Raw genomic sequence first — 15,096 nt, forward strand, 5'->3', positions numbered from 1 at the left:
TATATAAATTTCACATGTATATATGAAAATATTCTCATTTTTAATTTATTAAAACATAACTTTAATATAATATTGTTTATATTATATAAATTTCACATATGTACATATAAAAGTATTCTCATTTTTAATTTATTAAAACATAGCTTTAATCCCTATGGGAATATTTTTATTGGTCACTAAGGATGGAGCTTTTAGATAAACCTCAAACGTAATTATAACATTTTTGTTTTTGTTTTTAGATTTAGTTTTAAAATGTGATAAAATTAAATTAAAACACAGTATTTATAAAATATTTTGATTTTGAAATAAATTATAGTTTTTTGACATGTGGTATTGATAAGCTATGGTATTGGCAAAACCTATTTAAAAGCTAAAAATATTCATGATTAAAAATTTTGTTATATTGTAAATATTAAATTTTTATCCACTTATTAATTAAATTTAAAGAGGGTTATGGAATCATTATTTTAATTTATATGGTAAAATAGATGTTAATTTATAAGTACTATTTATATATTATATATTTTAATGTGATGTGTATGTTATTATTTTTTATCTAAAAATTTGTTTGTATTTTAATTAATAAAAAACAATTATAATATAAAATAAAAGAACTTAAAAAATAGTTCACATCTCACATCTAAAGCCCACACATATACCCTATACTACGCTGTAGAGCACCTCTGCGCAATTAGTTTATGTCCATCCGCTCATTATTGCATAATACCCTATACTGGGTTGTAGAGCAGCGCTTGGCGCAATTAATTTTTGCCCATCAGCTCATTATTGCATATAACTTATGGACGCTTCTTACTTTGTTGACAACTAATTACGTACAGCGTAAGTAATATAAGTTGATAAACGGAAAGTTAGAAACAGTGGCCAATAGATAATAGATAATATAATATTATGCAAGTTAAACGGATAGCAAGAGATAATAGGTAGTATATACTGATATAAAATGAGAATTGAAAAATCGTTTAATTAATAACTTTTTCCAAATTTATCTAGTGGACCTAATGGTTAAGAGCATGTGTTTCTTCCTACGAGGTCACAGGTACAAAACCAGAGGGGTAGAGTATGTATGTCTTCGTAGAGTTAGCAGTGAAATCACTACACGAAGGTGGGTCCCTTGTCCCACAAACAAACTAGTCTCATACACCAATATGGTGTCTGGCTAGGTCGTGACCTTAAAATTGGATAATAATAATAATAATATAGCGTCACTCCGCCATATCTCTAAACCTTCGATAGAGTTATCTCCATGAGTCCTAAACATTTTCACTATCCCAAAACAGTAAACATTCTACTATCTCCAAAATAACAGAGAACTTTAAGGTACACCTTTGTTGATCTTTGATGAAGTCCAGAATTTGGGTCCCTTGTCTCGCAAGCAAACTGGTCTCATACACCAATATGGTGTCTGGCTTGGCCGTGACCTTAAAATTGGATAATAATAATAATATAGTGTCACTCCATATCTCTAAACCTTTGATAGAGTTATCTCCATGTGTCTCTAAACATTTTCACTATCCCAAAACAGTAAACATTATACTATCTCCAAAATAACAGAGAACTTTGAGGTACACCTTTGTTGATCTTTGATGAAGTACAGAGTCCACAAACAATCATGAATGCTAAATGTTCAACTATAAAGATTTGGTCAAACTTCACAATTTATTTTTCTAAATTTCAGAGTGCGATGAAATATATTATAGAATAAAACGGCAATTTTTGTGAATATTTATTTTGCGACAGTGAATTATTTCTAAGAGCAATTTAAAAACGAGTTGTCTTTAGTGCGACTTTTTGGAAGCTTTTCAGGTGAGTTTTTTTGGTCTAATTTCTCCAAAATCTGACAGGAATTTATTGAAATCACAAGTTTGATGGGTAACCCCTATGCAATCGAAGTGCCCTAGGGGTTTTTCATGGTGTTGAATCCATATATACAGTCAAAAAACAAGTTTAAATACCACAAATCAAGATTTCACCTCAAATTCTTGTCGGATTCTGGCACTAGAAAGTCCAAAAAGTCGCACTATAAACAACTCCATTTAAAAAACCAACGGAATGACAAATAATATCCTCCACAAACGAGGATTGTCAATCCCTTTTATTCCATACAAAGAAACCGGTGGCATATCCTACTCATTTTTGGCATGGAAAAAATAACACGTTTTCGGATAGTATTGTTAGATTCTTGACAATGGATCCTCTTAATCCACTTGTGGAGCTCGTCTGTGCTCATTAACAAGGTTAAAAATTAAGAGGGATGCTTCACAAATTGTCTTCCCATGATGAAACATTCTACTTGATTAATTCGATAAAAAAATAATGAGAAAATGTTAAAGAGAATAAATCACCCAATCTAACAAATTGATGAAAAGAATAGATATAGCATGGAAAATAGTAGATGCCACCTGTGTAACTTATTTCGAATGGTGTAACCTGTATAAAAATACCCAATTCTTTCAAAATCACAAACCCTTGTATATTTGCCCTCTATGTCCCTTCAAAATAGTTTCGCCTATCTGCTGAAACTTGATCCTTACAAATAGGTGTTGTCCATCTGCCGGATGTTAATCCTTAAAAATAGTTTTTGCCAATCTGCTGAATGTTAAAAATGTTATATCGATGCCCCTTTACTTTGTTGACTACGATTCACTACAACAGAGGTAATGATGATGAACGGAAGGTCAGAAAGCAGATAATAGGTAATATATGATAATGAAAAGTTACTGCAGAGAGCAGAAGATAATAGGTAATATAAGATGATGAATGGAAGGAAAACAGCTGGCAGAAGAAGCTCGCTTGATAAAACCCTTCGAATTCATCTGAAGATCTTTCTACTTCTCATGTTTGGTTTTTTGTTTATTATCTAACCTCACCTTTGTAGAAATTACCACTCCTGTGACAGGATTCACTTAACAATCATAGATGCTGTAAAACAAGATAATGGATTTGTGCTATCTATAATGTGTCTGAATGTTCATTGTTAAGTTTTTGAATGGGTGAACACCTCTTAAAAACAGCACAACCTGATCCATACGAAATCTAGCCAAAGAGAATTATTACCCACTTTCTCTAAAAGTTCAGGTTTGTCTATTGGCCAGCCTTTCAGTTTCGCAGTAATACAAACGCCAAAATTGTGGGAACCTCCATCTGAGCAACACGCCAAGGGGATAGCGATGCAGCGTCCCGAGTCCATGTCAAATGGGAAATCTAAAATCCTAGAGTTGGAAATAAGCAGCTGCATATATCTCCAAACATATTTAATGTTTAGCACATTATTGAAAAATATTTGTGCATCTCGCTATCACAGCCCACCATTGATGAGAATTAAAAAGCAATGCATCTCTACAGGTCAACAAAATTTGATTATTCAAAGTTTCTGAAATATACCCATCGGCATTCATTCTGTACAGGTTCTTTGCTAGCTTATGCAGATCTGACCCTACTGGAAATTGGATGAAGTCTTACTTGAGCATATCATAGCATCAGTTATACAATTTTTCGTCGAGGCCGATTTGTTTCTCTTTTCAAAAACATCTTTTCCAAATCATTAAGAGGTCTTCGTGACCCATCAGGTAAACCAACAAACCTCCGCCCACCACCTCTTCCACGTTTACCTTTTGGACCTAGCTCCTCTATTGTGAACTTCCATCCTTCTGGGGGTCTCCTTCGACTATATTTATGACATTTAACCTTACCAGCAATCTGAAAAGAAAAAAAGTAAACATGAATGAAGTCAGATGCACAGTTATTCCAAATATACAAATAAAACCATCAGAATGCTATTGATACTTGCCAGAAATATCTGCACATCACTGAAATTCATTCCATAGAAATAAGGGTTGTAATAGTTGGCGGTAAAGTCACCCGGATGCGGGTGATTAAGACAAGCAAGAGTGGCACGGGCCATCACGTGGCCGGGTGTCAAGACCTCAAGGTGGGACGGTACCACGTTGCAAGAAATTCAAGGGGAGTAAATAAGGCGGAGGCTGGCAAGGGGATGGCATTAATGCCAGTCCTCTCGGCTCGAGGGAAGCAGGTAAGCATGCGAGGGAGGAAGGAGGTTAAGTGGAAGAGTATGGCGGGTTTGCAGGTTACAAGCGCGTCTGGTTCTGTGACCCTCCTCTGTGCTCGCCGCAAGGTGAAAGCAGAGCCGAGGTGGGAACCTGGCAAAGGTGAGACGGCGGAGAGCACAGGGAAAACGACGGTGAGTTCTCTGTTGAACGTTTGGTTGACATTCCTTGCTGTTAGCGAGGTGAATTTGCAGGGTCATTGGGTACGCCAGATGCATTTGCTTTGTCACTGGGTTGGTAAGGTCTGTGAGGAAGATTTAGGAATTAGGAGTGCGTTCTGGCAAGGGGCACTGGTCGCCCGCTCGTGGAACGAGCCCTCAGGACTGGTTCTGGTTCCTGAGCGAGATTGGAGGCCGCATTCGGACCTGCCACTGGGAGCAGCGTTGATTTGGGCGACTATCCAGAGCATTGACGGTGACAGCATGCCGCGAGACAGGCTGCGAATGGGTAGCAGGAGAGGAGGAATTCAGGGACGCGCTCCGCCGAGAGATGACCATCACTCCCCCTCTTCCTCAATTGAGGTCACCTCCCATCCTCGTTGGTTTCAGGACAGCAACGACGAAGTGGGAGGGCAGAGGGAGAGTAGCCCAGCTGAGGGAGACAGTCGCAGGGAGCTTCCAATTCTCAGGTATCGCCTCCCCTGTCCGCATGTTAATTCCTCTCTGATTGTGACAATTGAAGTTGAACATGATTTGGAGCCTCAGCAACAAAAGCAGCACAACAGCAGGGATGAATCCCCTATTGCCTGCCTGCCCATGGGTGGAGAGAGCGGAGGAGTTCAGCCTGTGCTTGTACCGGGGATGGGATGGTCTGTTCCGTATACTGCAGGAGAGAGGAAACTGGAAAGACCAGGCCTCCATATGAATCCAGACGCAGGCCCCTCGGTTCCCGTAAACCTTCATCCGCCGGATTTGAGCAAAGGAAAACAGAAAATGGAGGACTTAGATTTCAATTTGGATTATGTTGCTGATTCCCTGGTGCATGCGGCTCCCTGGCCAGGTCCAAGGGAACTTGCCAGAAATGACAGTCCTCACAAAATCATCCAGCTCTCGGATTCTGAGAACACGCTTCACTTCGGATGCCGAATTAAAGAGCAGCTCCAGTCTACGAATGAAGAATGATGTTGCTATGGTATTTTTGGATTTTTGTCTCAATTTCCATATGTCGGCCTTCCTGTCCAAATGTCCAATGTATGTGTTCAGTGTTATATGTCTGTGTCCAAGTGTCAATATGTTTATGTGTTTCTTCTGTTCAATCCAGCCATGGACAGTTTATCAGTGTCATGTAATAGAGCTCGCGGGTGCTGCAATGTGGGCAAGGCCAAAGAGACTGAGAAATCTTAAACCTTGCCCTATGTAATCTTTTTGTATATATGTTTTACACAGTCAATAGAAGTAGTCATATTCAGAAAAAAAAAATAGTTGGCGGTAAAGTCATACTGAAAATACCTGTGCTTTGTTGAAATTCATACGCTGCACAAATTCCTGATAGAGCATTTCGTCCTCCCTCTGAGATATCTCCCACAACTTTTCATCGGGATCTTTTGCAGTGCCATCCCAGTCCTCAGGCATAACTTTGAAATCTGGACGAAGAGGAAGCTCTGCTACATGAAATTCGCGATCTGCAGATTTAAATAATCTGCATGTCACAAAGAAACATAAAACTTTGTGAGTTTGTACACAGGTAACATGGTGGAACTGTAGTTTGCAGTCCTATTTGAACTTTTTCTTTTAAGAAAAAACCAGGACTTCAACCAAGACTCCCAAGTACAGGGAAATAAAGATACAAGGGGACAGAAAATAATATCACCAATAATTTTATTGGCCAAGTGATGAGATTACAAACACTATTAATTGACCAGCGTAATTTGTAAATTATTTCTATGCAAGCCTGGAGAAAAAAGATGTCCCTGTAAGCATGTGCACTCCTGACGCAACTACATCTCTTTGCATGCAGTTATTTCAGAAAACTCCAATCAAAAGCTGTAAAAAATTTAAATAACTAAAATAACCGTAGGATTTATACAGTTTTGATTTGTCCTAAGATAAACACCGGTTGATTGGCCATATAAAACACAACATAATGGATTCTCTATGATCTTGCCTCAGATAAGTTTGGTTCCTGTAACATCAAGGGAATCATAATTTATGTACTTTGACCTGTTTTATATTGATGAAATTGTTCTATAATTTATGTACTTTGACCTGTTTTATATTGATGAAATTGTTTTATATTGACAAAATTGCTCTATATATTTTACAATGTTCCACTAAGTTTGGGGGGAGGGGGAAAGGTCAAGGGCCTCAGGGCATATATATATATATATATATATATATAAACATGATTAAAATTAATAGTCATCATTATAAATTATTCAATGAGATAAAAATAATAAAATTTTGTATACATTGATTTATATTCATCATTATAGAATCCACATTGATTTAAATTTATCATTCATTATCCTGGAATCTGATTAGTAGTAAGCAAGATAGTGGATACTAAAGTCTGAAGACTAAAATAGTAAATTGAAATTACGCAAACTCAAAAATAGAAAAAAAATGACAAGTCAAAGACTTAAAAGCTAAAACTGAAAAAGAACCAGTCGACCCCAAAACCAGAAACCGGAAAGTAAAAAAATAAAAATAAAAATAAAGAAACCAAAAAATTGATCAACCAAACAATTTGTTATAGTTTCATTATATTTTCATGTGCATCCATTTGAATCCAAACCATTATACACAAATATGCAAAGTTTCTCGTCTATGTAACAAGGGTGCATATAAGCAAAAAAGCACTGAGAGCAATCCATCTTTCAATAAAAAGTACATCAACAAAGAGGCTCTAGATGGCCTCTATAGTTCAAAAAAATCATGCTACAACAAATATTTACATATCATCAAAATCATTGCGTATATTGGAATCTTCATCATCAATATCACCCTCTAAGCATTAAAATAAGATAGAAAAAACTTAACATGTCATATCGAGATTTTGTCAAAGTGATGGGTACATTTTTACTAGGGTCATGAAAGAGGAGTTCAACAATCAATGTCACCAATGTCCAGGTACAAAAAGGACTTGGCGCTCTTGATTAGATGCTAGTTCCATACCCTCATACATGATAGAACACCTCCTAGATTTGTCTTCAGCCGGCAGCCCCGACAACCACGAGTGTAGTCGATATCATGCTAGTTGATCTCGGTTCACTCAGCTAGTCATATGACCCCATGCCCATTTGTCGAGAGCGCATGTTTGAAGGTGGGCCATCCAATCCTCAAAGTATGTCTTTTATTGTGCAATTGGGTGCTTATGCTTGTTTTTCTTGAGCACACTTGGGTATGGATGATTGGGTGACTTGGAAGAAGGAAGGGTTTCAACTATAGTCTTGTTTCCTCACCTTAAATGGGGGCGTTAATCCTCAACCCTAGTCTCGTGTGATCTCCCTATTGGCTTATAGCTTCAAGATGGGCACTACTTGGGAAACCCCGATTTTGGTAGTGCAATCTTGTTTTCATGTTCCACATTTGTCACTCTCCTCCACACATTACATGCCCTATTTCAACATCTTCCTTCTCTAGGTCCATGTGACCAAGGGGTCCACATGGCTCTGGTACTCCCCCTCCCCTTGTCCACATATCTGGGCCAGCCCTGGATTGATGCCCGGAGGTTGATGTAGCTTAAAAAAAAAAAAGATAAAAGCATATCACAACCAAATACAAAAATAAATGATAACACAAAATGCAAAATATGGCTGGGATGAAAATAAAATGAACACGTGGGCAAAAGCCAAACATGAGTTCTACCCCTTATCATTATGACCATCACCCTTGTTCCTAGAGTCCCCTATGAGTGCCTTGCATCATTAAGGAACGCATGCATGTCCCAACCCCTGGTGGGCGATGCACTGATCCACCTTAAGGGGGTAATCAATGATATATCATACACAGCATGCTCTCATCCCCAGGAGCCCCGAGCAGTAAAATAAAAAAACAATCAATAAAAGGCAAAAGGCAAATGAAGAAGGGTGGAAAAACAAAGGTCGAGGTAACTCATGTTCCACAATTGCTCCCTGCTACATTCATACACCCAAATATGTGGACATCCCTCATCATTACCACCCTTGAGCCCATGGCATTTGGCCTTGAGACCCTTGTGTTTCAATCCACATCATCATCATCATCATCCACATGATACCTATCATTTGAAGGATGTATCTTGGACATGTATTTCCCTTTAGGAGCTTGGAACACCTAATAGGGTTGTTTGTTAACCACTCCTACCTAGGGAGGTAACACCATTACATGCTCAAAGCCCCAAATTTGGAAGGAAAACCAATTATGAAATATCATTTGTACCATAGACTAACAAGCTTGATTCACTTAGATTCACTAATGAATTATTGTACCTAAAGGTGAGGAGACGCATTGGATCTTATACAAGATTGGCAGGTGGTTTCATCATGGGTTGAGCAAGTTAATTGGTGCCCAAGTCCACCAAAGAATCATATTGACACTTGTAGGGGATGAGTTGAGAGCCATGGGACTCTGTCATGTGATATAACATGGCCTCATCTTATGGGCGCCCTTAGCACCTTCAGCAACTTGTCCATTGCCCCGCGTTATATGCAAGATGATGCACTTGGACCAACAGTGCCCCCAGCCAACTTAGCAGTATATATATGGTTTGGCTGTTGATCCGAGGCCCATAGGAGGTATGTCTAATCCTTGAGACTTGGAAGGGAAAGCACCATCTTCCGTGCCCTCACTTAGAGCAATCTATAGGCTTATTTTTCATCATGAGACCCATGAGACCATTACTTGTATCGCAAAGCCACTTTGGAGCACCATGTGATCATTTGAACATAGATTAAGGGATCAACCCCTTGTTCATCAATCATGGAGGCCTCACCCTCATTATGGCACCTTAAGGACTCATTTCGGCCTTCCAACAGCCCTTCTACACCATCATTTCATCATTTTGGCTCACTTATGGATGGCTTCTTCATCACTTGATGAGCTACTTGGTGGGCTTGTCATCATGGACATGTTATTTGCACATTATTTTATTATTGTTGGGTCTATTAGGCTAATTCGAACTATTAGAGGATCATATAAATAGATGAGACTCATTTGTGAGAAAGCACCATCATCACTTCTTGGATTTTTTCTCTTGTACGAACTTCGCAGTTCTTCATGGAGATCTATTGGAGATCTATTGGAGATCTATTGATGCATTTTGATATATTTGGGAGTTGAAATTTTCATTCTATCTTGGGGCTATTTCTTGTTCTATGGTTGGATATATCTTTTGCCATCTTGTAAGTGTTATATTTTGTTGAAGACCTATCTTGAATAATGTCTAATGTGTGGAATTGTTGCAATTAATTAATGTCTTTTTTGCCCTGGTTTTATTGAACATCATTGTAAAAGGTCATTTTATTGGCAATTGAAAATGTTATTCATTGTATGGCAAGTAGATGAATGTTCCTAATGGATTAGAATTTATTTTCTTCCATGAAAATCCATAGAGCTTGGATGGGTATATGTTAAAGAGTTGTTCCTAGGGCCTCGCTTTTAGCCTCCTTGAAGACGATTTTGGCAAAATTTCAAATCATCATTAGACTTCATGGCCCAAGGATAAGGCACTAATCCAAGTCAAATTGGTGGTCACCCCCTTCTTAGCCTTCTTTTTTTCTCTCCAAAAATTTTCGGCCCCTCCTGTAAATTGCATTAGAGGAAGTGTCTTGCAAAAGTAATTAAATAAGAATCTTTGTTGGTGTCTACTCTAGTGACTCTCCAAGTTTGGTGCAATTCCCACAGTTGGTTTGCAAGAAAACTCAAGCCCTAGTTGCATCTTTGGAATCCTATCTTGAATGTCTTGGGTTAGCAGTGTTATTGAGGGTCATTTGCACATAGAATTCAAAGGAATTGATCATTCTTGACCAAAGTTGCTTGGGAGCGGGAGCGGGGAGTGGGAGCGGGGAGCGACATTTTCAAAAGCTCCTAGGGGAGGAGAGAATTGAGAGCAAATTTTATATAATATCTATTTTTATATATTTTGATGCATATATGAATTAGTTATAAAAACCATAAAAACATGGATTAAACAATATAACATCAATCATCTAGTAGCTACAATCTTCATCAACCACAAGTCCACAAGTTACAAGTTTTGATTTATATAACATGTAAGGGGGTGCACATAACAAAAATAGCATCGAGTGCAATCCATCTCTAAACCGAAAATACATCAACAAATAGGCTCTAGATGGCCTTTAGCATCCAAAAAAATCATGCTACAACAAATACCTACATATCATCAAAATCATTGTCTAACTTGGGGTCTTTGTCATTAATATCACTCTCTAAACATTAACATAAGATAGAAAAATATAGCATTCAAGTCAAAATTTGTTTGAGTGATGGGTACATTTTTAGTAGGGTCATGATGGAGGAGTTTGACAACCAATGTCACTAACATCAAGGTACATAGAGGGATTGGTGTTCTTGATTAAATACGAGTTCCATACCCTAGTACATGACAAAATCAAATGAAAACATTCCAATTCCCCCAATCTTGAAATCCTAAAAAATTGACAAGTCTATTGGATTTTGAGTAAGATCTAAAATTCCACTTTCTCCATATAAAATCCAATGAGGTCGGAACCACTTTCAAACATCCCAAGTCATTTCATGGTAATGTTAAAATTTTAAGTATAAGGATGAAAATGAAAGATAAAGGAGAATGTCACTTTTATCAAGAATTTAACATTATCATGAATTGCATATCAATACTAAGGCTATAGGCTTGATCATTACGCTGCCAAACTCAAAAAAAATTGTTTCTTTGAAAACAAATTGTGTTTGTAAAGTGTTTGCAAAAAAAAAACCGTGAAAAAATCAAGGGAGCGAATTTTTTTTAGGGAGCAAGCTTCAGGAGCGTGTTTAAGGGGAGGGGGGGGGGGGGGGTGGGCACCGCACTCCCCCACAACCTTGTTCCTGACCCTAGAGAGCACATTGGAGGAGCTCCTCCCACGATCATTCTTAAACTCTAGGTCTCGCATATGCTTCTTTCTAGGTCTCTCTAGTGGAGCAAAATTCCTCTTTCAAGTGGCAAATCATCTTGTAACGCTTCTAAAGAGATCATATTTCACATTGGAAGTCTTGACCCTAGGCATACTCACCATCATTGAATATCTTTAACCCTAGGTCTAGATCTTCCTCCTAGGCCTTTCTTAGAGAGCCTTTAGCTTTTTTTGAAGCATTGAGCCATAACTGAGTCTCTCATTGAATGGGCCTTGGGAATCACTTCATATCATTACAAGTTATTTCCTCCATATTGGCACTCGTCCCGTTGGTGAAATTTCGTAAAGAGTAGGGGATACTAACTAAAGTGACAGTGGGTCTTTGTCCCATTGTTTTCAATTGGTCTAATAGTTGTCCCATAAGTTCCCCTCCTAGGACCCCTACTAGATTGTCTGGCAACATTTTGGCATCATTGCCAGAGACCGCAATAGGTTTACCTCCTCGGTCAAATAATTGAAAAAGTGATTCCTTTGAAGACAATATAGATCCTCTTCTAGAGACTCCAGTGGGGAAACGAAGCCCTTATTCTCTGTTGAGATTCAAGGTTAAATACTTGTAGGGTGAAGCAAGCATTGCTTTAGGTTTTTTGAATTCACCCTAGCGACCCCCATTAAAGTTAGCATGCAATACCTGAAACGATGGATGATTGGGAGCATTTACACCCAGCATTGGATATTAGATGGATTCTGAGATATCCAAAATAAAATTGAGTGGAATCATATAATCTTTCTACCAATGTTTGATGGTGATCCATACTCAACAACTGATCATGTGGTTATGTTCAAAACGTATACTTCAGATGCCAACGTGATCCATGAAGATGTTCTCATTTATTTGTTTATCATCTCTATTAGGAATAATTGGCTCGAGAGTTCACGCAAGCCCAAAAGTATTCCTTCCTTCACTATATTGGTAGAGCACATTCTGGCACACAAAAGACTAAAAGACTTAAATCAGTCGAGGATGTAAACCAAAGCCTAGATACATGTACCAAGAGAGAACTAATTCCATCCAACAATAGCGAAAAGGGTCACGGTGCCAATGGTCATCATGAACTTCTTTCATTTGAACCATTAAACTCTGATGAATTCCTTAGTACCCCTGACCAACTACCTGAAAAATATCATCAGTGGTCGCCTAAGTTTGATGGAAATGGTACTACTAGTGCAAGACAGCATGTGGAGGATTTTATGTGGGCACTTATTTTAGGATTCCTAATGAAGATAAAGTAGACGTAATTTTGATGCTCTTTGCTTCAACATTTGAAGGAAAGGTTAGAGATTGGTATACTAACATCCATCCAGGAAGCATTGTCAATTTTGATCAATTTGTCTTCCGGAAAAGATGGGATGATCATCAAGACAGCAATAGTGATTATAATGGTAGCCAAGAAAAGGAGGAACAGGTGCCATTTCTAGATCATCAAAATGGCGTCAAGAATGAAGATAATAAGGAAAAAAGAAACCAAGAAGAGCCTCCTATACCTGATCAACGTAAAACAGATGATGAAGAGGTTGATTCTGAAAGGAGGCATGATGAAAATGTTGATAAGGAAGGTGCCTCAAGGAAGCAATATTGCAAGCCTTATCTTCTGCAAGGACGAGGCCACTAACAAAGTCTTAATTGAAAACCCTGAAGAAGGTTCCCCCATTGACCCTTCAAGCATTAACATTAATGATGACTTCATATCAGAAAGGGGAAGTGGGAAATTGAAGGTTATTGTTTTGATAAGAACCCTATCTATGACATCGATGATGACATCAATAGGGGCCCTATCTTTCCCTACCTCCCTTATGATCTTGGGGATATATTCAAGTAACCTGTGGACCCTTTCTTCACCCCGTTTTACACGGTCACTGATGATGATGAGCCTCCCCCCCCCCCACTTAGTATGATCTTGATAAAAAACAACTCAGTGGCCCCGATCCTTTGTGTTAGTTGCCTTCTTTTCCCTCTCATCATGACCTTAAGGCAACCATGAACCTTGACATCATTAAGAAGGATCTTGATAGGGAGTTCATGAATTCGATTATCAAATCATACATTCTCTATTTACAAGAAACGATCTTATTATGCAAATTGGTGTCCTTCCCTTCATCCATTAGTCCCTTCTATGATGTATGGATCTCTTATTTTCCCACCTCCCACCCCCGTGATCCTGCATATGATTATTCTTATCATTGCTCCCTCAATTATTGCATGAGTCATCATAGGGTTAAGTGTTTTCGTATTGATCTACTATTATGTTGGTTACATTGGTGATCCAGGTGGAGATTGGTGGCCACCTACCTATTCCACTTGGACCCCCACCATTGTTTCTTCCAGTTTTTCAATTTCCTTAATTGTAGCACAATTTACTATTTTTGGTAGTTTTTTGGGTCATGAACTTCCGAAGTTGTTTTGAGGCACTAAACGATATTTTTTTGGAAAACGGGCAAACGTGAGTCTTTGATTGACGTTTGCAGTCTAAAGTTATAGTCCTCGGTTAGATCTTTCTAACGAAGTATCGTGCGCGTCACACAAAGATCGTATGCAAAAGTTACAACCCCGAGAAGTTGATGTAACAATTTCCCCCAACGGGGCCCCTAGGGTTAGGTTTTTGGATGTTTAGGGTTTTCCATTTTTTTCAATAATAAATAGGCCTTCGAGCCTCATTGTAAAACAATTCAGAGGCATGTAGCCGCCACATCTCTTCTCAGAGATAAGCTACCATCGCCCGCGCTAGTTTATTTTCATTTCTGTATGTAAGAATATTTCAGTTCTTTGATATCACTGAAATGAAGTTTTATTTCTGTTGCACCTCTGTGTTTATGTGTATATTTGTATTTTGTTGACTTCTTGCACAAGTCTGGATCAGTGGTATCAGAGTGGTATGATCTTTCTCTGTTTTTCTTTGCATGTCCCCAACGAGGTCAAGGTATAACGAGTTAGGGCTCGAACCGGTTGAACCTTTGCAAGGCCAGCCCCGCAAACCTCTACGGCCTCCCATGGCAAAAGAAAAGAAAGACGAACGGGCAAAAGATCCTTTCAAAATATTGCTCGAGCGACAAAGGAACACGATGATGGATAACTTTGCCCAGATCCTTCGGCGACTACCCACAGGGAACGCATCTTCATCCAACAACAACTCTGGAGGCACACTCCTTTTAAGTTACCAGTTAACTTTGACATTCCCATATTTGAAGGCCAGATAGATGCAGATGTCGTAGATAAATGGTTAAATCTATTGAAAGGATATTTTTCAGTTCATTAATTTTCCAATCAGGAAAATATTACTTTTTCACTCAAAGTTGCCCCACATGTCAAGGACTGGTGGGAAACCTACTATGAACAAAAGGACGAGAGGGAATCCTCACTATTTTCAGCCACACCCACTTGGAATTCTTTCCGAGACACCATCAAGGAATAATATTACCCTGTCGGGGGCTATGAAGTTAAATGCATAAAGTGGACCACGCTGGGCAGGGAAGGGACCAAGATGCGTCAAATTCACAAATGTTTTTCATATCCTTCACACGAAGCTGTGTATCAAGGATTCTGAGCAGCATTTGGTACTCAAGAAGGACCAAGCCAAGGCGGCGCAACCCAGGACAACCCGCCGAAGCCGCAAGCAAAGAACAACACCACAAAGACAAAGGACACGGGGAAGTGGTGCGAGTTCCATAAGAGCCCCACTCACAACACAAGTGAGCGTCGAGCCAAGCAGTCACTGTTGGCCGCGCTGAAGGCTTCTGAATCAGATGCATGTTCTGACTCTGAGTCAGAAACTGACAAGGGGATTGACAAAGGTAAGTAGATTATCGATGCGGAGCCTAGTGCCACCATTGCCACCTCCAAGATCCAAAAGGATGAGCCCGAAGATCCAGAGGGGGAGCGACTCTTCCACTCACAGATGTCGATGAAGGGTTCTCCGTTGCAGTTCA

At 38.9% G+C, this 15,096-nt stretch overlaps 1 protein-coding gene across 1 annotated transcript in view; it reads right to left on the reverse strand.

Annotated features, from left to right (window-relative positions):
• Positions 1–2,978: 2,978 nt before the first annotated feature.
• The window catches only part of LOC149172265 (protein GAMETE CELL DEFECTIVE 1, mitochondrial-like), a 62,408-nt gene continuing 50,290 nt past the window's right edge, over positions 2,979–15,096 (reverse strand). Inside the window, exons 3-4 of the mRNA XM_089424282.1 lie at positions 5,534–5,723; positions 2,979–3,717 (exon numbers count right to left, since the gene is read on the reverse strand). Coding sequence (XP_089280408.1) covers positions 3,502–3,717; positions 5,534–5,723 — 406 coding nt within the window. The 3' untranslated portion in view covers positions 2,979–3,501. The remainder of the gene's footprint in view (positions 3,718–5,533; positions 5,724–15,096) is intronic.

This window comes from Pinus tabuliformis, chromosome 4_2, assembly GCF_031772625.1.
Source record: "Pinus tabuliformis cultivar Carrire ecotype Pingquan chromosome 4_2, CPIR1, whole genome shotgun sequence".
In the NCBI taxonomy this organism is placed as follows: Eukaryota; Viridiplantae; Streptophyta; class Pinopsida; order Pinales; family Pinaceae; genus Pinus; species Pinus tabuliformis.